Raw genomic sequence first — 23176 nt, forward strand, 5'->3', positions numbered from 1 at the left:
GTGGTTTGCTATTTCTTTCTCCAGTGGATCCATTTTATCAGACAATCAGAGATTAAGTGACTTGTCCAAGGTCACATAGCTAAGAAGTGTCTGAGACTGTATTTGAATTCAGTTATCTCCTGAGTCTCTCCTGAGTGCTCTATCCACTGAGCCACCAGCTTCCTCCATTGGTCCAATTTACATCATCTCAACAAAGCTCTTGGTTCAGCAAGGCAACTCTTTTACACCTCCATGATCAGTTCACTATCCCTTTCATCACAGCAGCTATTCCAAATCTCTTCATTCCACCTCAAACCTCCCATGCCCCGCATACACAAACACACACACACACACACACACACACACACACACACACACACACTGAAAAGCTTGTCTCATATTTTACTGGAAAAAAATGAGATCATTCACCAACAGCTCCATCTTCTCCCTTTTCCCTTCCTCCTCATCTCATGTCACACAGGTGCCTTCTGCCACTGTCTTCTCCTTTACCCTTGTCTCATGTGAAGCACTTGTCTGTCTTCTTTCAAAAGGCAAAGACCTCTTCCTGCAATAGTGATCTCATTCCATGTGTCTTCTCTAACACACTCCCCTGTCTATCATCCCTTCTCTCACTTATCTTCCACTTCTCTCTATTCCTTGGAGGCTTTCCTACTGCCTAAAAACATGCCCACATCTGTCTCCCTCTCAAACAAAACTCTCACTTGGTCTGATCATCCCTGCTTGCTAGCATCCTATGTCATTCTTTCCCTTTGTGGCTAAGTTTAAGAAAGTGGTACACATTCTGCAACTCTCCTTCCTCTGTTCTCTATTCTAAACTCTTGGAGACAAAGGTGAGAGTTAGGTGGAACAAGTGGACACCAAAGTTGAAAAGCAACCCTGAACAGAACTCAGCAGCCCTCACACCATAGGTGCTAGTCTTCCCTGAACACACAAAACCAAAGTGGAGGGAGAATTGGTGCATGATTTTCATTTGCAGATGTTTGTGCACTCAGTGCAGCCTCTGAGGCTAAGATGCAACAAATATGAATCAATTCTCTGCTGCTCATGCTTATTTTGGCCTAACAATTAACACCAAGAAAACATACATGCTCCATCAGTCAGCACCGCACCATCCATACGTGGAACTAGTGGATACAACAAATGGAGAAGTTTTGAATGCTGTGGGTAAGTTCACTTACCTTGGTCATGTACTTTCCAGGGATATACATATTGATAATGAGATTGATGCACAGCTGGCCAGAGCTAGCTCAGCATTTGGGAGGATCTCAAGAAAAGTATGGGAGAGAAGAGGTTTTAGGCTGACTACCAAAATGATGGTCTACAGAGCCGATGTGCTGACCTCACTGTTGTATGCCTATGAAACCTGGACAGTCTACCAGCTCCATGCCAGGAAACTGAATCACTTCCATTTGAATTGTCTTAGGAAGATTCTGAGGATCACCTGGATAAGGTACCAGACACTAAGTTCCTGACTCAAACTAAACTGCCAAGCATTCAAACCATGGTTCAGAGACCACAACTCCAATGGGCTGATCACATTATTTGAATGCCCAACATATCTTTGCCTGAAAGACTATTTTATGGATAATTTGCATGGGACAGGTGATCACATGGTGGTCAGAAGAAGCGATAGAAAAACACTCTCAAGGTTTCTCTCAAGAACTTTGGAATTAATTGTATGACATGGGAGAGATTGGCACAGGACCACCCAGTTTGGCATGCCCACATTATAGAAAGTACTGTGCTCTGTGAGCAAAGCAGAATTGAAACAGCTCAAAGGAAATACGGGATGTGTACATTTAGAGAATCCAACCCAAATGTTCACGCAGACTATTTGTGCCCAATCTGTGGTAGAGCATTCCAAGCTTGTATTGGTCTGATCTGCCATAGTCAGATGCATTATAACTTGACTCTGGCATAGTGATGTCATTGTGGTCCTCTCCAACAATGAAAGACAACAACTAACTAATTAAATAACTATTTTTGAACTCTGCAATCTGACTTCTAAACTTACTATTCAACTGAAACTTCTCCTAAGTTACCAATTCTCATCCTCCCTGGTGATCACCTTCTTCTCCAGGCTAATTTCTCTTTCATGATATTTCTCTTCCCTTGTTCTTCTCCTACTTGTCCCATTGCTTTTCAGTCTCCAATTTTCATCAAGGTAATGCCTATTAACTAAGGGTGTCCCCCAAGGCTTTGAACTGCCTGGGTCTTCTTTCTCTTCTCTTTCTGTACTATCGTACTTGGTGAAGATATCAGTTCCCCTGCCATCAATGATCTCTATGCAAATGATTCCCAGGTTTATATATCCAGCTCTAACCTCTCTCCTGAACTCTCATCTTGAATTACCAACCACCTCTTGGATAACTCACACTGGTGAGAAGATGTCTCAAACATCTGAAACAGAATTCACCATCTTTGCATCCTGTCTCCTCTTTACAACTTCCCTATTGCTGAAAACTACCTATTCCCTATTGAGGAAACCACTATCTTCTTGGTCACGAAGGCTCAAAGCCTCAGTGTCTTCCTCACTCACACTCCCTCAAGTCCAAGTAAAATATATCAGTAAGTCTTCTTGCTTCTGAAACTACCACCATCCTGGTGCAGCCTCTCATCCATTTCAATAGGCTTCTGGTTGCTCTTCCTGCCTCAAATCTTTACCCATTCCAATCTATCCTTCACTCAGCCATTGATGTTCAGTTGTTTCAGTTATGTCCAATTCTTTTGACTTTGTGACCTTCTCTGGGGTTTTCTTGATAGAAGTGGTTTGCCATTTCCTTCTCCAGTTCATTTTACAGATGAGAAAATTGAGGCAAACTGGAGTAAATGACTTACCCAAGGTCACACAGAGAGAAATGTCTGAGGGTGGATTTGAACTCAGGAAGATAAGCCTTCCTGACTTCAAGTCTGGCACTCTAGACACTATCACATTACCTAGCTCCCCTTTCGCTCAGCTACCAAAGTAATTTTCCAAAAATGTCTAATCTCATCACCTCAACCCTTATTCAATAAACTCTTGTGTCTCCCTATTATCTCCAGGATCAAATACAAAAATCCTCTGTTTAGCTTTTGACTTTTAAAGCCCTTCACAACCTGCAGCCTTCCTACCTCTCCAGTCTTCTTACATTTACTCTCCTCCATCTACTCTATAACCCAATAACAATGGCCTCCTCTTCCTGTACTCCATCTTCCTGCCTTTCCTTCGCTATTCCCCATTCCTGGAATGCTTTCCCTTCTCATCTCAACCTTCTGGATTCCCTGGCTTTCTTCAATATTCATCTCAAATTCCACCTTCTATAGGAAGCTTTTCTGGCCTCCTTAACTCCTCACCACTGCTAGTACTTTCCTTCTGATATTACCATTTACTTTCAATGTATGTATCTGGTGTGTATCATTTTTTGCCTGTTGTCTTTCCCATAAGCATGTGAGCTCCCTGAGGGGAAGGGATCATGTTTTTGTCTTTCTTTATTTCCCCCTACTTAACCCAGTACTTGGCACATAATAAGTACTTACAAGCTGTTGTTGGTCCTTCTTTCTCAAAGAGGACTGATAACCTGACAAGGATGATGTCTTAACTTGCTAATGAATTAAGCTGAAGTGAGGCAAAGCTGTGCAGAGTCAACAGCCTCACTCTCTCCTCCAAAGTCATCAAAGTCCTGTGGCAAGACAAGAGTCAATATCACTGGCAATAGCCCAAGATACAATGGGTGACCCTGGCTTTTTTAAATTAAGGACTCTTACAGGAAGTGGTTTTCGACTGGATTAGCACATCACATTGTTGATTTGTGTTCAACTTACATTGCATTGTAACTTTATCGTAAAAACTGCTGTCCAGTCACACCTTCTCCCATCTTCTACTTGTAGAGTTGATTTTTGAAGTCAAGCATAATGCTTTTTTTATATTTCTCTCCATTTTTTAGGTTCAGTCCATCATTCTAGGTTGTTAGTGCCTTCTGGGATTTTGACTCTGCCATCTAATACATTAGCTATCTCTACCAATTTTGTATCCTCTTCAAATTTCATGAGTTTTTATCCAAGTCATTATTTTAAATGTCTTTAAAATTATTAATCAAAATATTGACTGGCACAGGACTAAGAACCCATCCATGGAGCAATTCACTAAAGACATAACTCCATGTTGAAATCTATCCATTAAATAATTACTCCTTGGTGCCACTGATTCAGCCAATTCCAACTCTACCTAATAATACTATTGAAGAATTGAGAATTAAAGAGGTAAATGAGCCCCTCACAATATCATAGTTAATCAGTGGCAGAGCTAATTCTGAAATCTCTCCCAATAGTTAGCATGGGGACCTGTTTCCCTGTCTAGTCAACTACCCTGTAACTGTTCCAGAAAGTCTTGTTTTAAAGCACTCAAACCATATAGACATTCATGGGATCCCTGGGGGAGATCCTGAGGGGACCAGAGTTTCCAAGTACACAACCAGAAAGGAGGTACAAGAGAGGATGAACAGGAAACCTCAGCTGGCCCACGTGATCAAATAAGGGAGATAAGTCTCCTTGGGAACAAGGAGCAGAGAGGAACCTCGGAACCCATCAGAGGAGGCCATTGTCTGGACTAGTGTATGAAGTACAAGCTTGAGAAGCCACACTGACTCAGTACAAGATGAACCTTTGCTCCCACCCTTCTGGATTCTGGAAGGCACTCCTGCTCATAGGTGAGAAAAAAAGAGGTCCACACATCCACATATGCATCCAGTGGGATTATTCAATTAGACCACCCCAAATCCCAGACAAAGCAGAGAAGGAGTAGAGGTGTCCAGGCAAGAAAGATGGAAAAGTCTGTTTGCTGAGGCTGAACTCTTTCAAGGGCCAGTGGGGAAGAGAGAGATACGAGGGACTCAAGGGGTGGAAGGATGAGAAAGACTCAGTACTCATTCATAGGAGCCCAGCCTGTCTCTATGCCCTAGTAGGGCATAATGGATAGAGCACTGAATTTGTAACAAGGGAAACCTGGGTTCAAATTTCACTCTGACACTCACTGGCTGGATGATTATGGGCATACCACTTAGCCTCTTTTTACTTCAGTTTCTTTGTGTGTAAAAGGGGGAATAAAATAGCACCTACCTCTACTGCATTGTTGTGAGAGGCAATGAGGTAATGTATTAAAGCCCTTTGTAACCTTTAAAACACTATCAAAATGTCAGTTATTGATTATTAAGAGGGATTCCTTACATATTCAATTTGTTTCAGCAAGTAGAAAAAATCTCAGACATGAGAAGCCTCTGTTTTAAAGATGGGGAAATTGAAACTAAGAAAGAAAATTGGCAAAAATCCTACAGGGAGTCACAGAACCATGGAATGTCATCAATGGAAGGAAATTTGGGGAGAATATAGTCTCACCTTCTTTCATGGGTGAAGAAACTGAGGTCAATAAGGGGGAAAGCAAAGGGCTATGATTCTTGAGTGGCTCCTGTGTGTCTAGCCTGGACCCATGTTCCTGGATCACTCGTATTCCCCTTTCATCTCATTTTTAGTTCAATTTCATTTTATTTTCAGTTCCAAATTCTCTCTTTCCTCTCTCTCCTTTCCCTTTGAGAAGGCAATAAAAAATAAAAATAGGTATAGTCATAGAAAATAAATTACTGTGTTAACCTTGTCCAAAAAGAAAGAGAAAAAAATACGCTTCCATCTGTCTTTAGAGCTCATCAGGTGGTGGATAACATTTAGAGCTCATCAACTGATGGATAACATTCCATCTGGAGGTGGATAACATTTTTCATCATGGGTCCTTTGGAATTGTCTTGGATCATTGTCTCAAGTAGAGCAGTCAAGTCTTTCACAGTTGATCATCTTTACAATATAGTTGTTGCTGTGTACGTTGTTCTCCTGGGTTTTCTCACTTCACTTTGCATCAGTTCATGTAAGTCTTCCCAGATTTTTCTGAAAGCATCCTACTCCTTATTTCTTATAGCACATTAGCTTTCCATTACAATCATATACTAAAACTTCTTCAGCCAGTTGACAGACATACCCTCAGTTTCCAATTCTTTGTCACCACAAAAAGATCTGCTATAAATATTTTTGTACATGAGAACCTTTTCGCTTTTCTTTTATCTCTTTGAGATACAGAGGTAGTAGTGGTACTCCTGAATCAAAGGGTGTGCCCAACTTTATAATTTGAATCAGTTCCCAACTCTACCAACAATGTGTGAGCGTTCCAATTATTCCACAACCCTTCCAATATATGTCATTTTCCTTTTCTATTATGTTGGCCAATCTGGCAGTTGTGAGGTGGTACCTCTGGGTTGTTTTCATTTCCATTTCTCTCCTCAATAGTGACTTAGAGATTGTTTTCATCTGACTAAGATAGCTTTGATTTCTTCTGAAAACTACCTATTCATATCCTTTGACATCTCGTTTTCCAAACATGGACTCCTCCCCTACCCTCCTCCCAACAAATCATAGAAGGAAGAAACACCTGATGGGCACCAGGAGACCAAAAATCACTATCTGACTCTGCTACTGAGTCATGGAAGAAATTTAAACATCATTTCCCATTTCTAGGTCTCAGATGGAAAAGGAATAGCTTAGACTAGACATCCCTTAAAGGCCTCCCAGCTCTGACAATCTAACACCCCTTCTAGTCCTGATATTTCTTATTCTAAGGGAATTCCTGATTTCCTTCTTCAACATTCTTCATTCTCAGGCCTTCCCAAGTCCAGCATTCTAAATCTGACATTCTCTTGTCTAAGGTCCTTCCCAGTTCTGACATTATCTGTTCCTAGTTCTCTCCTACTTGTCATATTCCAGGTTCTCAGGCTTCCTCAGCTCTGACATTCCCTGTTCTAAGGCCCCTCCCAGCTGTGACATTCTTTCCTCTGTGGCAAAGACTAAAACCGACTAAGCTGCTTCATCCCTTAACAACATTCTCATGACATATACATGCACGTGTAAATACTCAGTCTTAAGTATGCATAGATTCATGCACACAGGCCCACACACTTCTGTCTCTGTACCTGCTCATGGGCAAGATAAATGTAGGACCCCAAACAAGCCCCAACTTGTTATGCAAAAGCACTGTAAGAATTCTAATTCTGCTGACAATTAGTTGGTGTACGACCTTGGACGACTTGTTTCCTCTTTCTAGACTTCAATTTCCTTTTCAGTAAAGTGGCGAAAATCATCTTTGCCCTTCCCATCTCCAAGTGCCAACTCAGGAATGTTCTTTATAAGCATCAAAGCAGAAAGGTGAGCTACTCCCAGACCTAGGTTCTTAATCCTTAGCTAGCTTACTAAGGAACCATTTTACAGATCGAGAAACTGAGGCCAGGAGTGCCTAAGTGCCTTGCCCTGGGCCACACATCAAGTAAGTGTTAGGGTCCAGATCTGAACCCAGTTACTCTTTGACAAAAGCTAAGCTCTCTCTCCAGTAGGCCAAACTGCCTCCATATGGGCAGACACTGACTTGCTTCCTAAGACCAAAAACTGAGGGCTCTTCTCCTCTTAATGGACTTGGAGTCAGGAATTCCTGGGTTTGAATCCCAGTTCTGACACATTACCTTGCACCTCAATTTCCTTGTTTGTAAAATGGAACAGATGGCCTCTAAGACCCTTATGGCTCTGTTTTCAAGATCCTATGATCTCAAAGGTATCAATGTATTTGCTAAGGCTCCCCTCCCTTCTCCTCTTTCTTCTCTCCCCCCTACCCCATCCTCTCCTCTCCTTTTCCCTTCTTGTCCCTTCCCTTCCTTCCTCTTCCCTTTTCTTTCTTTTCCTTTTCCCTTTTTTATTTACTCTCATTATCTCTCCTTCCCAGCCTCATTTCTCACCTCTCGGAGCCTGCCATGTGATGCCCAGCTTACCATCTACCCCAGAACACCCATCGCCATTGTGGGACAGAATGTCCTTCTCTCTGTCCATGGAATTCAGACAGGAAGTCAGGCTTTTTCCTGGTTCCAAGGCCTTGGTCTTCAAAATCTCATTCTATCCTACAACATTTCCTCTAAAGCCAACAGTACAGGCCCTGGCTACACTGGCCGGGAAGTACTTTATGAAAATGCTTCTCTGCTAATTAAAAATGTCCAGGTGACCGATGGGAGGAATTACACTTTCCAAGAGATCAGACCAAATCTCTCCACGGCGACCACATACAAGCAGCTCCAGGTCTACAGTGAGTATTGGGCTTTTCTGTCATCAGGGAAGAAAATTTATTGGTCAGTCAATTAGCATTTATTAAACACCTACTTTATACCTGTACTAAGAGCCAGGGTTACAAAGAAAGGCAAAACAGTGTTCCTGCCTTCAGATAGCTTTGAGTCTAATGAGTTTTGTTTCCAATTCGTGTGGGCTCTGCCTCTGCCTGAGGACAGTGCCTGTCCTTCTCCTGCTCCCAGGATGGCACTGACAGTCAGAGGAGGATGATATAAAGACAAACATTGTCAATTTCAGAGCCAGGGGGACTTGACTTTGAAACCTGTCTCTACCAGTCACTGTCCTCATGACTCTGAGCAGCTCACTGAACCTCTCCTTTGGCCACAATTTTTCCATCTGTAAAATTCAAGGAGTTTGATTAAGTCCTAAAAATAGCTGGCATATCTAGCAGGTTAAGGTTTGCAAAGGGATGCCCAAGTGATGCCCAGTTTGCCATCAACCCCAATGCACTCACCACCATTATGGAATAAGACATCCTTCTCTCTGTTCATTAAATTCAAAAGATCTTCTCCAAAGCCTTAATCATCAAAATCTCATTTGCTCCTCACAACAATCTGGTCAAGCAAGGGATGCAGACATTATTATCCCCATTTTACAGATAAGAAAACTGAGTTTGAAACCCATTAAGTTACAGATCACACAGCTAGTAAATGTCCAACAGAGAATCCACGTATTACTCAACCAACAAAAGAAAAGAACATTTATTAACTCCTATATTCCAGGCACTATACTAGGCACTGGAGTAACAAAGAAAAAAATGAAACAGACCCTCGCCTTGTAGCTAATCTTCTCCTGGAGGGATACACCACGTACCCAGATAAATAAGTATGAGGACTAGGGATAGGATCTGGACCTGAGATTTCACTGATATGAGAAACTCCTGGGCATGGAAACGACCTTTGTCAGCGTATGAGATATACAAAATAAGTACAGATTTGTAGGGGGTGGGGAGGGGAACACTAATAACCAAGACAATTGGAGGAGTCCTTGTGCGGCAAAGAGCCCCGGAGATGAGCCTCCAAAGGGAGAATGAAGGGGTAGGGGCAGCCTGTTCAAATGCTTGAAGGAGGGAAACAAAATATCACATACAGGAAGTGACAATCAGGGCAGTTTGGCAAGAATATAGACTATATGAGGGGGAATCATGTGAAACCGGTCTGGAACAATAGGTTCGAGCCAGATCATGCAGGACTTTTTTAAATGCCAAGCCGGGGAGTTTGGGTTTTACCCTAGAAGCCATAGGGAGACATTGAAGATTATTGAGGATGGTAGTAAATCTATCTGTATACTGTGCTTTCTCTGCTCCTAGACAGCAAAAGAAAAAAGGTTTTTCTAATTAACTAGCTCATCTGAATAGTAAGATCTTACCCAACTATTCACCAGTGTGTGCCAGGCACCATGCTTGAGACTTGGGATTGAAAGACAAAAGTGAATCACCCTCACCCTCCAGGACCTAATATTCTATCTGGTGAAACAATCTGTATGTGTGTCTGTACATGTACACATTTGTATACAGACACACTATCTCCTCTGATAGAATGTTACTTCTTTGAAGATAGAGGTGGTTACATTTTTGTACATGGATTGCATACACTTAGTACACATGATCATAAGCAGATACATATACATATAGACATATAGAGAGAACATGTACCCAATAAGTATCAGGTAATTGGGAGAGAAGAGGCACCAATGGATGAAATCAGGGAGGTCTGCTCGTAGGAGGTGATGCATGGGGTGAGTCATCAAAGAAACCAGGGATTCTAAGTCACAAAGTGAGGAGAGAATGCCTTCCAAGTCAGCACAAAGACAGAAATAAGAAACTAATGATAACCGGCATCTTGTATGTGTTTTAGAGCCTGCAAAGCACATTACAAATGTGATCTCGTCTGATGCTCATAGCAATTTTGGACGGTTATTGTTGATGAGTTGTTTTTCAGTCATCTCTGACTCTTCATGACCCCATTTGGGGTTTGCTCAGCAAAGATTCTAGAGTGGTTTGCCATTTCTTTCTCTAACTCATTAGACAGATAAGGAAACTGAGGTAAACAGGGTTAAATGAAAATGACTTGCCCAGAGTCATACAGCTAGTAAAATAAGTCTTCCTGACTCCATGGTGCTCAGTGTACTATGGCATTCCTTAGCTGCCTTTACATAGCTGGTAAATATTTGATTGGACTAGAATCCAGGTCTCAGGACCCCAACTTCTACAGTCTAATTGTCAAATTAAACAGCCTCTCAGAGTAAGGGGGTAGAGCGAAAATTCAAACCCAGGTCCTTGTGGCTCCAAGGCCAAGGATCTTTCTTCTACCTCATCAAGCTCTGTGTCCTGAGGAAATAAGGGGAGCCTATGTTACAGTGGGTGAGAGGCAGCAGGAAGCCCTAGGAAAGTCATTGTAGCCAAGAGGAGGAGGAAGGGTGTGGAATCCTCAAACCCAGGTAGGCAACCCATGACCTCTACCCTTACCCCGGGCAGGCCAGATGAGCAAGAGCAGAAGAGTGAGGACACACCAGGCTGCCTGACTGGCGAGGGCTCCCTCTGCCCTCTTCCTCCTTTCATCCACTTCCCCCAAGCAACATGCAGTTCTCTTGAGACACCTCCCCACATGGGCCTCCCTGCACCTTCTTGCAACATGACCACTCTGTTTGTCTCTGACAACATGCTGATGCCTGTGGTTTGTATCTGCAGGTCATGGAAACCTAGAATATCAGAGCTAGATTGGACTTTAGAGCAGAGGATGTTAGAGCTGGAAATGACCTTAGACCATGGAATGTCAGAGCTGGGAGGGTCCTTAGAACAGGGGATGTCAGGGCTAGGAGGGCCCTTAGAGTGAGGGATGTCAGCGTTAGAAGAAACTTTTGTACATAGAGCATGTTACATCAGAGCTAAAGGGAACTTCAAGATCATTTCATCCCACCCATTTCATTATACAGATGAAAAAAATGACTGGAAGAGAACTTGGCCAAAGTCAGGGCAAAAGCATGACTAGACCGCAGACATCCTGCCTTCCAGCCAAGCCAGATTTCCTTGCCTTCCCTCTGCTGTAGGAGGGTTGTGGGGGGGAAAGTGGAGATGAGCCCACAGGCTCTAGAGTATGAGGCCCGAATCATCTCCCCCACTCGCTGAGCTTTATCTTCTGTTGGCTTCTCTGAAACAGCCTCAATGATCCCCTGCAGGGTAGAGGCCCAACTGGCCCAGCAGGGGTCAGGATTCTGGGTTCCCGTCTGTTCTTTCCTGTTGTATTTCCTAGCAGGGGACCAGGGGACACTTCATCCCTCCCTCCCTCAGAGAAAAGAGGAAACTGCTAGTGCAAGGATTCAGGGTGTCACAAGTCTGGCTTCCTTTGCAAGGTCTCTGCTCCTGGAGCTCATCTCATCAGACATTCCCATAGCCCCTGGAGAGCATAGCTCTGCACTCACACCCAGCCCTTTGCTCTACACACCCCTATCTGCCTCTGAGGGTTTCAGATTACAGGAAAGGAGGCTTGGTTTGTGGAGAAGAAAACAACAACGCTGGCTTTGGAGTCAGGGGATATAGGTTTGCATCTCAACTCTGCCCTTCCAACTTCCCGTGTTTCCCTGAACTATGCTCCGACCTCCTTCAGCCTCTGTGGCCTCATCCCGAAAATGAGGGGGTTAGGCCAGATGAGGCCTCCTTGAAATCTATGACTCTGTGTCCAAATACAGATTAAGAGCCAACTGTGTCTAGCAAGGCTTGGCCCTATGGAGGAGACTGGATGAGAAAGTCAAATCCCCCACCCTGGGGAGCTTCTCATGGTGGGGCATGCAGAACAGGCAAGGCCACAGACACATTCCACCCAGTACTGGGGAGAAAAGAAAACTGAGCTAAGTGAGGAGCTAAGCCTCCACATGAGTCCTGCCTTCAGACCCTGGTTTCCATCTTCTGAGCCCAAGCCTCCTCCACTTGGAAGGAGGGGGAGATAAAGAACTGGCCCTGGACTCAGAGTCAGGAAACTCTGGGTCTAAAACCTACCTTGAGCACCCATCAGCTCTGTGACCCTGGTAAATGGCTTAACCTCGCTGGGTCTTGGTTTCCTCATCTGCAGAATTTGGGGTTGGGGAGAAGGGAAAGAGGAGAGGTAGACTCATGACCTCAGAGGTCCCTCCCAGATGTAAGTCTATGATCCCATGAAACTCAATTAAAAGTGCAGGAGGGCAGGGAACTGCCATTAGGACTCCCAGAGGCAGATGAGGAGACTGAGGCCCCAAACAAGTGAGTGGTTTGTCTGGAGTCTAACCCTTAGTAAGCATCAGAGCCAGGGCTCAAACCCACATCTGTCTCACTGGAAATCCTGGAAACTTTCTACCCTATTCCTTTCGTGATCCCCTTCCCCAACTGCTAGTCCCCTCCCTCCCTTTTGTTGAAAGAACTTGTGTCCATATTGTATTTATTCAGTAAGTATATGCATATATGAAAATAAACATGCTGCATTTGCTTAGATAGATAGACAGACAGACAGATGGACCAGAGAGACAGACAGAGGGACAGAGACAGAGAGATGGACAGGAGAGATAGATAGATAGATAGATAGATAGATAGATAGATAGATAGATAGATAGATAGATAGATAGATAGATAGATAGATTAGATAGACAGACAGACAGACAGACAGACAGACAGACAGACAGACAGACAGACAGACAGACAGATAGATAGATAGATAGATAGATAGATAGATAGATAGATAGATAGATAGACAGACAGATTAGACAGACAGACAGACAGACAGACAGACAGACAGACAGACAGACAGACAGACAGACAGACAGACAGACAGACAGATAGATAGATAGATAGATAGATAGATAGATAGATAGATAGATAGATAGATAGATAGATAGATAGATAGATAGACGGACAGGATAGATAGATCAATAATAGCACCTTCAAAGCAGGAATTGTTTCTTTTCTTTTCTCTTTGGTCTCTTCCCAGTGCTGGGCATATAGTAGGTGTTTATCAAATGCTTGTTGCTGGATTGGTTGGTCCCCACTTCCTCTCTCTGCCTCCCCATCCCAGGCAGGTTGTAGGAATCAGACAGTGGGTCTAAGGCACCCCATCAAAGCAAGCTGCACACCTGGCCCAGAGCAGCAAAGGCATCCCCACAAATGCCTTCATGTGGAGGACCTCCAACGACAAGAACCTTTGTGCTGGCCAACCCTGCCACCAGCTCTGTCAGAGTAAATCAGAGACTTTCCCCTAGAAGTGGCCTATGAAGCCATCCCTACACTAAACTTGCCATTTTTCAGATGGAGAAATTTAGGACCAGAAATGAGGAAATGATATCAGAGCAGGGATTGTGATTTCAGATCCACTGAGTAGATGGTGTCCTTGACTGTACCTCTGTGTGTGTGTGTGTGTGTGTGTGTGTGTGTGTGTCCAGATAGCGTGTCCAAACCCAGCATCACAGCCAGCCCTACCAGGATCACAGAAGGCGAGGGCTCAGTGACCTTTCAGTGCCATACCAGAGACAAGAACATCACCATCCTGTGGATCTTTAAAAACCGGGCAATTCCAGTGAGCAAGAGGTTTTCTCTGTCCAAAGATAACAAGACTCTGACTCTACTGCAAGCCAGGAGGGAAGATAATGGATTTTATCAGTGTGAAGTCTGGAACCAGGTCAGCGGCCAGAGCAGTGACGACATTTCTCTGATCGTCAACTGTAAGTTTCTCTCCTGATTTCTTCTCTCTGATGGAGCATCCTGCCCCAGATCATTCATCCTCACCTGGATTATAGCAATAGTGCCTTCCATCTTACCCCTTCTAGGTCATGCAGTGCCTGAAGTTAAGCCAGAATTCAAATTGTGTGCCCTTGCGCAAGTCACTTAACTCTGCTGGCCTCCAGTTCCTCATCTGTAAAATGGGGATCATCATAGCACCGCCTAGTTTGCAGGGTTGTTGTAAGGATCAATTGAGACAATCATTGATAAACACTTAGCACATAATAAGTACCATGTGAATGCTTATTATTACTATCTCTAACCAGCTGCCAAATTAATATTCCAAAAGTGCAGTCTAACCATATTACTCCCCTACACAAGAACCTTCTCTGGATCCCTATCACCTGGAGGAAAAAATAAAAATACCTTAATCTGCTAAAGACTTGCCAGCACTTTCTCCATCAGATTCCTGCTGGCCTTCACATTATCCCTCTTCACTCAATGATTCAGTGAAACTCACCTAATCATGATTCCCTAAACTCAGTCTTCCATCTCTCATCTCCATGCCTTTGCTCAGCCCATCCCAGGCTGGGGATGTCCTCTTGTCTTCTCTTTCCTTCCCACAACCTCTCACTCCTTTGAAGGTTCACACAGACACACAAGGGCCTTCCTCAGTCCTCCCTCCAAACATCACTTTGTCTTGACTTATTTGTAGGCATGTTCCATTGGCCCACTCCCAGACAGGAGAATGAGAAAAGAGATTGACATGTGTCCCAGCCCCTCACCAGCCTTCCACACAATGGGCCCTCACTTGATGATCATGGAACAGAATCGAGTCCTTCCTTCCTGTCTTCACAGATGGGCCAGATCAGGTGAAGATTACCCAGGAGCCTGGATCTCACGTGGTCCACACCATCCAGGTCAAGGCCAACTCCACTCTGGCCTTAAGGTGTAAGGCTGAGTCTCACCCATCTGCCCAGTATAAGTGGCTGTTCAACAACTCCATGCTGGTGACAGACAGGGACAATCTCGTGCTCCAGGGGGAATCCCTGCTTCCAGGGAAGTATACCTGCAAGGTGCAAAACAACTGGACAAATTGTTCTGCAGCTACCTCTGTCTACATCTACATAGGATCACCTGGTGAGTTCTGGGGGGCTGCTCCATCTACATTGAGCCCCTTATAGAATCAACCAATGAGTCCTAGGGGGCTGCTCTCCTCTCAGAGGAGGAGCCACTGAGAATCCCCTACCCACCTTAGCTGGGTTCCCACATAGGTGACATTCCAGAATGGTGGGTTTGGGGAAAATTCTTAGATTAGAAATTGTTCCACAAACTCTCTCTAACTTCTGGAGATCATAGAGCAGAGATCCATAGGTAAAAGGAACCTGGGGGGTGTCATCTAGTCCAACTCTTTCATTTTATAGATGAGGAAACTAAGGTACAGAAAGATGACTTGGTTAAGGTTACAGGTAGCAAGCAGCAGGGCCAAGATTTAAACCCAAGACTTTTGACTCTAATCCAGGACCTTTCCAACTATACTATGCTGCTGGTCAAGATAAGAATACTGGGTGCATATATTTCCTTCCCCACCCCCATCTCCAACCCCGCCACCAAAGAGCAAACAATAAAGTCTGAGGTCCAAAGGACTAATTTGAGAGGCTAGAGGGGTGATCAGTTTCTCCTATTCATTTCCCATCATGTAGTCCTCCAAATGAGTGATCCTCTGGTAAGTACTCTCATGAAGTCACTAAAAAGTGAACACAGAGTCCAGCACAGCACTTATTCATCCAAGTGAGATTTATTAAAGACTAAGGTACATCTGGCTGGGCCCCAGGATGATGGGGAAGGATGCTGAAACGTGGCGACTTCATGTATGGAGACAAATAAATACAAAGTCATTTCAGAAGGGAGAGAGTGCTAACAGCTAGGGGAAGTGCGGAGGGGATGGATCAGGAGAAGCCCCTCAGAAGAGATAATGAACCTTGAAGAATGCTGGAAATTCTGAGAGGGAGAAATGAGGAAGGAGGGAGTTATAAGCCTTGGTGATCATCTGAGTAAAATCACAGAGACAGAAGATGACCTACTGAATTTGAGGAAGAGGTAAAGATAAGCTTGCTTGAACGCAAGAGATGCCTTTGGAAGAGATAACGATCACCTTTTACATAAGAGCTGAGACTCAATTAGCCAGTCATTAGGTATCTCCAGCCATTAGGTATCCCCAAGGCATTAAGTATTCCCAGACATTACGTATCCCCAACCATTAGGTATTGCCATTTCTGGTGAAGATACTCTGTATCCACTGCTTGGAAAGGTAGAAGCAACAGACTTGCCTTTATTATAACACCAATAACCATGATAACAATAGCAGTTATTCATACAACACTTTAAGGTTTGCAAAATGACAGCAGTTCATGCTCATGACAACCCTGTGATGTGAGAATTATTCTCATTTGCCAGATGAGGAAACTAAGACTGAGACTTGTCAAAAGTCACTAAGCTAGTAAAAGTCTGAAGTAGGATTCGAACTCATTTCCTCCAATCTGCCTCAGGTTGCTCTCTCTCCCTACAGATACCCCTTCCTCTGACTTCTCTCACTCTTCACTCACCATTGTCAGCGTCCTAGTGGGGATACTGGTTGTGACGGTTCTTCTCAGTGTCCTGGCATATCTCCTACGAAAAAAGGCACAAGGGTAATGTCATCCCAGAAATGGAGATCCAACCCTCCCCTCCCCCTGCTAAAATGTTGTGATAGCCAGCTTCTCACCGGGAGAGTTGTGATTCCTTCGTGGATGGTCATGATTAGAAAACGTTCAGATAATGCAAAGCTGGGTGGGATAGATTATTATGTGTTGGACAAGAGGCTCTGAGTCCCCAAAAAGACTACCAGGTAACAAGGTGTAAGAGAAAGAATTCATATCCCCACTGATATTTAAGCTTGAATAACTAGCACATATCTGGATGGGAGGGAGGGAAACAGGAGTGGAGACAAATTCAAGGAACTGGCACTAGACATTTGGACTCCAAGGGCCTTCCTGCCCCAAGAGCCGGTGGTTCTAACTGGACTGGGTTGACAGCTCAGCAGTACTGGATCAGCGGGGCCAGGTTTGACAGGTAAAGTTTATTTCCATGAAGAGCCCAGAAGCTAGAAGTGATCTCTTATAATCCAGAGTATACCAGAGTAGGAATCGCCTCTACTTCTCTGCATTCCGGACATAAGCCATCTGGGAGCTGAGGGTAAATTTGTTGACTACTAGCAACTTTCAGTCTCTCCTGGGTTTTTCCTGTACAAATGAGCTACTCAAAGCCTCACATCATTGACTACCTTGAAAGGCACTGGAGGGTAGTGGAAGCCAGGAAGACCTGGGTTCAAGTCCTATTTCCCGCACTTACTGACTGTGTGACTGAACACCTTTCTAAATTACAGAGAGGATGCCAGCCTTCACTGGTAGAAGGAGTGTCCTCTGTTCCCCGGACCAATGAACTCATGGGTCTATTCCCTATTGCTACATCCTTCAGATGGGAAGTTATGAACTCCTCTAAAAGGAGCCCCAGCTTTATGTGTATGAGGTAGAGACCTTCCAGCGCTGTTGAGCTGATGGAATGCAACAACATTTGTGAAGTCCTTTGAAAACCTTAGAGGGTTGCCTAAATGTCAATGACCCTTACTATGACTCTCAGCCACACTGAATTCCCAAATCCTCCTGGCTTGGGCCCCTTAAAGCCCAGCAAACCTCAGGTTCACTGACCAGCCCTCCTAGGCCTGCTCCCAGGCTTTACCCAACCGTCTTCTCCATCTGATCCCATCAGGTACTCACAGGAAGGATTAGGAGGGCCAGGCCAAAAAGAGAAAAAGAAACCATCCATGAAATGCAGTGAGTATAACCAAGCTGCTGGGTCACCCTCCTTGCCCTGTCTTTCCCATTGCTTTCTGTCCTGGTTATAACCTCTGAGATCTCTCCTTTCAAAGTCTGTGAACAGAACTGTCCCCACCCTAGGGCCCTAAGCATTCATCAATATCGCCTTTTCTAGAATTGTGCATCTATCCTCTTCTAAGCCCTACATGGGGAAGGAGGGGATCCCCTCACTTCCTCTCACAATGAACATCTCTGGGACCCCAAGAACATCTTAGATGACTGGTCTCCTACCTCCTCTTCTCCCTTCTTTGGGTAGCATGAGCCCTGTTTCCAACCAGGAGACTAAGACTTGGAGTCCCCATCAGCATTTCTCACTTCTTTAGGTGACTCTGGCATATATGAAAATGATCTGCAGCTTCAGTCCAAGTACTCAAATGGACAAGTAAGCCATCCCCTGGGGAGCCCATGTCGGGGGACTTCTATTCCTCCCCTCTACTGTTTCTTTCTCCCTAAGGGGCATACCCTAGTTTCTTCCCAGGGCTCAGGGAGGAGAAGGAGGCTATCTTCCCTCCAAGACTGGAGGACCAGGAAATTCCTCATCAGGGGAGGAAGGAGTAGAATTGGTGGAGGTTATACCAAGGTGTGGGCATAAACCGTGGCTCGGCCACTTACTACTTAATTCACTCTGGACAGATCACTTCACAAGGTCATAGATTTAGAACTGGAAGGGCCTTAGGGGTCATCTGGTCCAACCCCATGACTTTACAGAGGAGGAGAATGAGGGTCAGAGAGAAGTGACTTCCTCAGGATTACCTAGGTTGCAAGTGACTGAGTCAGGATTAAAACTCATGCCCTGCGACTCCAAGACGCCCCAACACCACAGTCATTCCCTGGTTCTTAAGCTCCCTCATCTATAAGGAGGGCAAAATAGTATTTCTACCACCTACCTCACAGAGTTACCATGAAGAAAGGGCTTTGTAAAGTTGGTATCATGGCCTGGCTAAGGATTGAGAGAGGGCAAAAGGAGATGATGACTCTGAGGCAGTTAAGGTGTGCTACAGTACACAGAGGAGTTGACTTGGAGAAGACGTCTGGGGTCCCCAGCTCTAAGCTTTCCATGGATTCAGACAACATCCCCTACCTTTGGGGGAGAGGGGATGAATGTCCTCAGAGCTTGGCAGGGGGAACTTTAGAACAAGGAATGCCAGGGCTAGGGTGGGGTGCCTTAGAACACAAAATGTCAGAGCCATCAAAGTGCCAATGACTAGGATCGAGAACAAGGTTATTAAGTTCAAATGGAAACAAAAAGAATTGATCCGTACAGAAGGATCCTTGTGGGTCACATATGGACCACTTTCAGATGTAAGGTTTTCTATGTTTTACTATATTTTATCCATTTTGTTTAATATTTCACAATTACATTTCAATCTGGTTCTGGCTTCATTCAGAAGTGTTGTAGACAGAGGCACACCTCTGGTATAGACCACCAGGTGGATGGGGTGACAGGAAGTTGGGAGTAAAGACCAGACAGTCTATACAGACTTCTTTGACAGCTGGGGTGGGGTGGCAGAGAAGTACAACCTGAAAGCCTTCCTATTCTGGGATGCCAAAACACTGGGTGGTCATTCTCTCTCATGAAGGAGTAGAGAGAGGGAGAGGGTGCCCAGACCAAAGCAGTCACTAACCTCTCTACGAAACTTCAATTTACAGATGGTGACCCCTCCACAGGACATGCATCCCTACTCCACCCTCTCTGAAGAATCACTCAAGGATCCCTACCAGGTAGTCACCCTCACTCATAGTCATCCTCACTCACTAACTTTCAGTATCATGTCGGAGTTGGGAGGGCCCTTAGAACACAGAAATGGACAGAGACTTGCCCAAGGTCTCTCAGGGAGTCAGGGACTGAGTCAGGATTAGAATCCAGGCACCCTGTCTTCATCCAGGGTTGTTTATCCTAAACCTTGAACTTGACTGACCTCAGACCCCTTTGAACTCCTGCCAGCCTGACCTATGACTTCCAGAGACCAGCCCTGGCTATCAGACTGCCCCATAACCATCTTTCCCTCCTGCCAAGGACAAGCCCTGGCTCCTAGCTCTCTGCTGCCATCTTCTGGGCCAAACTGTTATAGCCTCCCCCGTTGGTACCCATGATCCTGAGAACCAACCAAGTACCTTCCTTCTTCCAGTCTAGGCAGTGTAGTAATTTGTTCTTATTGATTATTGTTAATATTCAGACTGATCATCACTCTAATTCTCAGCCATTGACTGATAGGATGTGGTGTAGTGAGGATTCCTTGGGCATATGGATTAAACTAGAGAGTCACTGAGACCCCTTCCCAATTACGACTCTAAGAATCAGGAAACATTCTTCCAGGACCCCCTCCAACTGTCCCACGATATTTTCTCTTGGAAAAATAGGACAATTTCTTTGTCATCCTCAGAAAGAGGGATGTCACACCTGAAGTGATTTGTGCATAATGGAAAGTCCAAGTCTCTAGTCTGTCAGCACTTAGGACAGCGCCTGACATAAATAGATGCTAAATAAAGCACCTTGTTATTGACTCCCATTCAAATCAATCAACCACCAATTTTGGTGCCCCCTATGTGCCAGGTTCTGCTAATACAAAGGCAAAAGTGTATTATCCTCTGACTTCTAAAGGTTTACTTGTCACAGGGGACATAAGAGCTATATATATCGGCTAAAAGTCAGTATGGAGGGAGTAGGCATAAGCAGCCAGGAGGCTCAGGAAAGTTTTCTGGAGGAGGTGATGCTTGGACTCAGCTTTGGACTCACAGGTGGTACACACTAGGCACTTAGTAAATGCTCACTGATTGCCTTGAACTGGTGTGCACTGACTGAGTGCAAGGCTGAGGGAGAGACAGAGTTTAAATAAAACAAAGTCTCTTCCTTCAGGTAGCTTACAGTCTAAGTGAAGAATAAAGTGCATCAGGGAAGTTACAATATACAATATTATGTGATTTCCTTGGAGAAATACAGGCAAGGTAATATGTGAGATCTGAGAGGTAGATGGTTGCTCATGGGGAAATCAGGGAAGGCTCCCTGGAGGGGAGGTCATATGAGTGAGTCCTTAAAGGATGCTCAGGAATTCAAAGGCAAAGAAGAGAAAGGTCTACATTTCAGACATGAGGATGTGCATTCTGAGGACAGAGCATGCTCAGAAGACAGACTAACATTTAGGCTGGAGTATCAACTGTAGGCTCTTTGGGTTTGCCTTTTTTTGTATCCCCAGGGATTAACAGAATGTCTGGCACACAGTAGGCTTTTTATAAGTGCTCATTGACTGACTGAAGAAAAACCACGAGGCAAGTCTGGGAAGGTTAGTGGGAGTCAGATTGTAGAGGGCCTTGAATTTCAGGTAAAGGAATTCTCACTCAGCAGGGAACCTGGAGCTTTTGAAAATATTTGGGCCAAGCAGAGCCAGGATCAGATGCACAAGAATGGTGAGGATTGGAGAAGGGTTTAGAACCTACTAGGAGACTCTCACAAGAGCCTAGCCAGATAGGACTGAGAACCAGAAGAGGAGTCAGAGGTCCAACAGGGTTTGGTAGCTAATCACTGGTAAGGAAGAAGGAGAGGGAGAGGAAGGGAGAGAAGAATCAGAAACTAAGCTTGTCAGGCTAATTACTGAATTGAATTGAAAACTCTAAAAGTGAGGAAGGGGAGATGAACAGGGTCTGGGGTAAATGCTATGATTAATAGGGTTTGATTAAGGCTGTTTGTTACCAGGGTTTGGTTTTTCCTCCTGATTGGAGGGGGAAGGTGGGAAGGAAAGAAAACAAATTTTTCCTTAATGAAAAAATTTAATTAATTTGTTTAGAAGAACAAGTGCATGATGGGAGAGAGCTGAATAGTTGGCAGACTAGGGTTTTAGAAACCAGAAGATGAAACACTTTCCCTCCTCTGGGCAGAGATGTGGAAGTGCCATTTGGCCAGTCAGGCTGGAAAAGTCCCTGGACCCATTCTCTGAGTTGTGTTGTTAAATAACTGAAGAAAATGTTAAATTTCAAATAGAAATTAGTGGAAACAAATTGTCTTTGTTTTTCCCCATGGAAGTACATGGACTGCCTGAAATCTGTCTCTGGAAGGTTGTGAATTTCAAATTAAGAACCCATGGATTAGATGATTGACAAGGTCCCTTCCAACCCCTCTCCCTCTCAGGGCTTCAACACAGTCTTAATCGTACTTCCTTAAATCCCCAGACACTGACCTTTGCATCAGTGGATGTTTATGAACAAATCAGCTGTAAGGAATTCCCCCAGGAGAAGGATGAAGAACTCAGAGACTGAGACACACACCAACTTTCCTACCCTGCTTTTCACTCCCCCATTTCCATGAGATCCCACAACCCTCCCTGGAGCCAAAGCAGAGACATGGGCAAACTGCAATGGCATCCTTGGGGAGTCAGTGTTGTACATGGCCAGCCCTGCTTGGACCTCCTTAGTTTTGCTGACCTAGCAGAAGAGCTCACTCACCTGACAACTCAATCACCTTTACCACCTGTGTTAGTATATTAGCTATATATCTGAATATTACAGCCATCAAAGGAACAAAAAAATTTTCATTCACTCAGTCAGACATCTGTGAACTTGACACAAAGATTTATCTCCAATTCCTTGTTCCCCTTCTAATTTTAGCTGCATTGTTTTTGCTTGTTCAAAAACCCTATTTAATTCTATGTAATCAAAGTTGTCTTTCATCTTCTGTGGATGTCCTCTATTCCTTGTTTGATCATGAATTCTTCTCCCCCTCCCCTATAGATCTCCCCTATAGATGTCCTCTATTCCTTGTTTGATCATGAATTCTTCTCCCCCTCCCCTATAGATCACACAAGTAATTTCTACCTTGCTGCTCTAGTTTGCTTATGACTATTTATATCTAAGTCATGTATATCTTATTACATGATGTGAGATGTTGCTCTAGGCAGGAAAATAGTACCATGAGGAGAAGGCTGGATATAAAATCAGGAAGATGTCTCAGGCATTTATGAATGGTGTGACCCTGGGAAAGTCATTTCACCTCCATCTGCCTCAGTTACCTCATCTATAAAATGAGATGATAACAACGCTTACCTCCCAAGATAGATGTGAGGACAAAATGTAAAGTGCTTTGCAAACATTACAGTACTCTACAAATCATAGATGGTAATATTCTATAACTATATCTTCCCTGATTTTTCCATCAAGTTTTGTCACATGCACTTACTCCTGAAGCTAGGATCTTTGGATTTACGCAATGCTAGACTACTAGATTCCTCTGCATCTGTATGGTTTGTGCCTAATCTGTTCTACCAATTGACCTCTAAGCTTTTTAAACCAGAACTGAATTGCTTTGAGAATTACTACTTTCTAGCGTAGTTTGAGATATGGTACTTCACTCTTTTATTTCCTCATTTTTTTTCATTACTTCCCTTAAAATTCTTGATCTTTTGTTCTGCCA

General features: G+C 44.2%; 1 protein-coding gene across 1 annotated transcript in view; it reads left to right on the forward strand.

Annotated features, from left to right (window-relative positions):
- The first annotated feature begins 4553 nt into the window (after nucleotides 1-4553).
- LOC140507441 (cell adhesion molecule CEACAM5-like) overlaps nucleotides 4554-23176 on the forward strand; it is a 40210-nt gene continuing 21587 nt past the window's right edge. The window contains 9 exon segments of the mRNA XM_072615530.1: nucleotides 4554-4685; nucleotides 7787-8140; nucleotides 13585-13863; nucleotides 14720-15001; nucleotides 16431-16551; nucleotides 17669-17733; nucleotides 18099-18157; nucleotides 19426-19497; nucleotides 21940-22018. Coding sequence (XP_072471631.1) covers nucleotides 4634-4685; nucleotides 7787-8140; nucleotides 13585-13863; nucleotides 14720-15001; nucleotides 16431-16551; nucleotides 17669-17733; nucleotides 18099-18157; nucleotides 19426-19497; nucleotides 21940-22018 — 1363 coding nt within the window. The 5' untranslated portion in view covers nucleotides 4554-4633.

This window comes from Notamacropus eugenii, chromosome 5 (assembly GCF_028372415.1).
Source record: "Notamacropus eugenii isolate mMacEug1 chromosome 5, mMacEug1.pri_v2, whole genome shotgun sequence".
In the NCBI taxonomy this organism is placed as follows: domain Eukaryota; kingdom Metazoa; phylum Chordata; class Mammalia; order Diprotodontia; family Macropodidae; genus Notamacropus; species Notamacropus eugenii.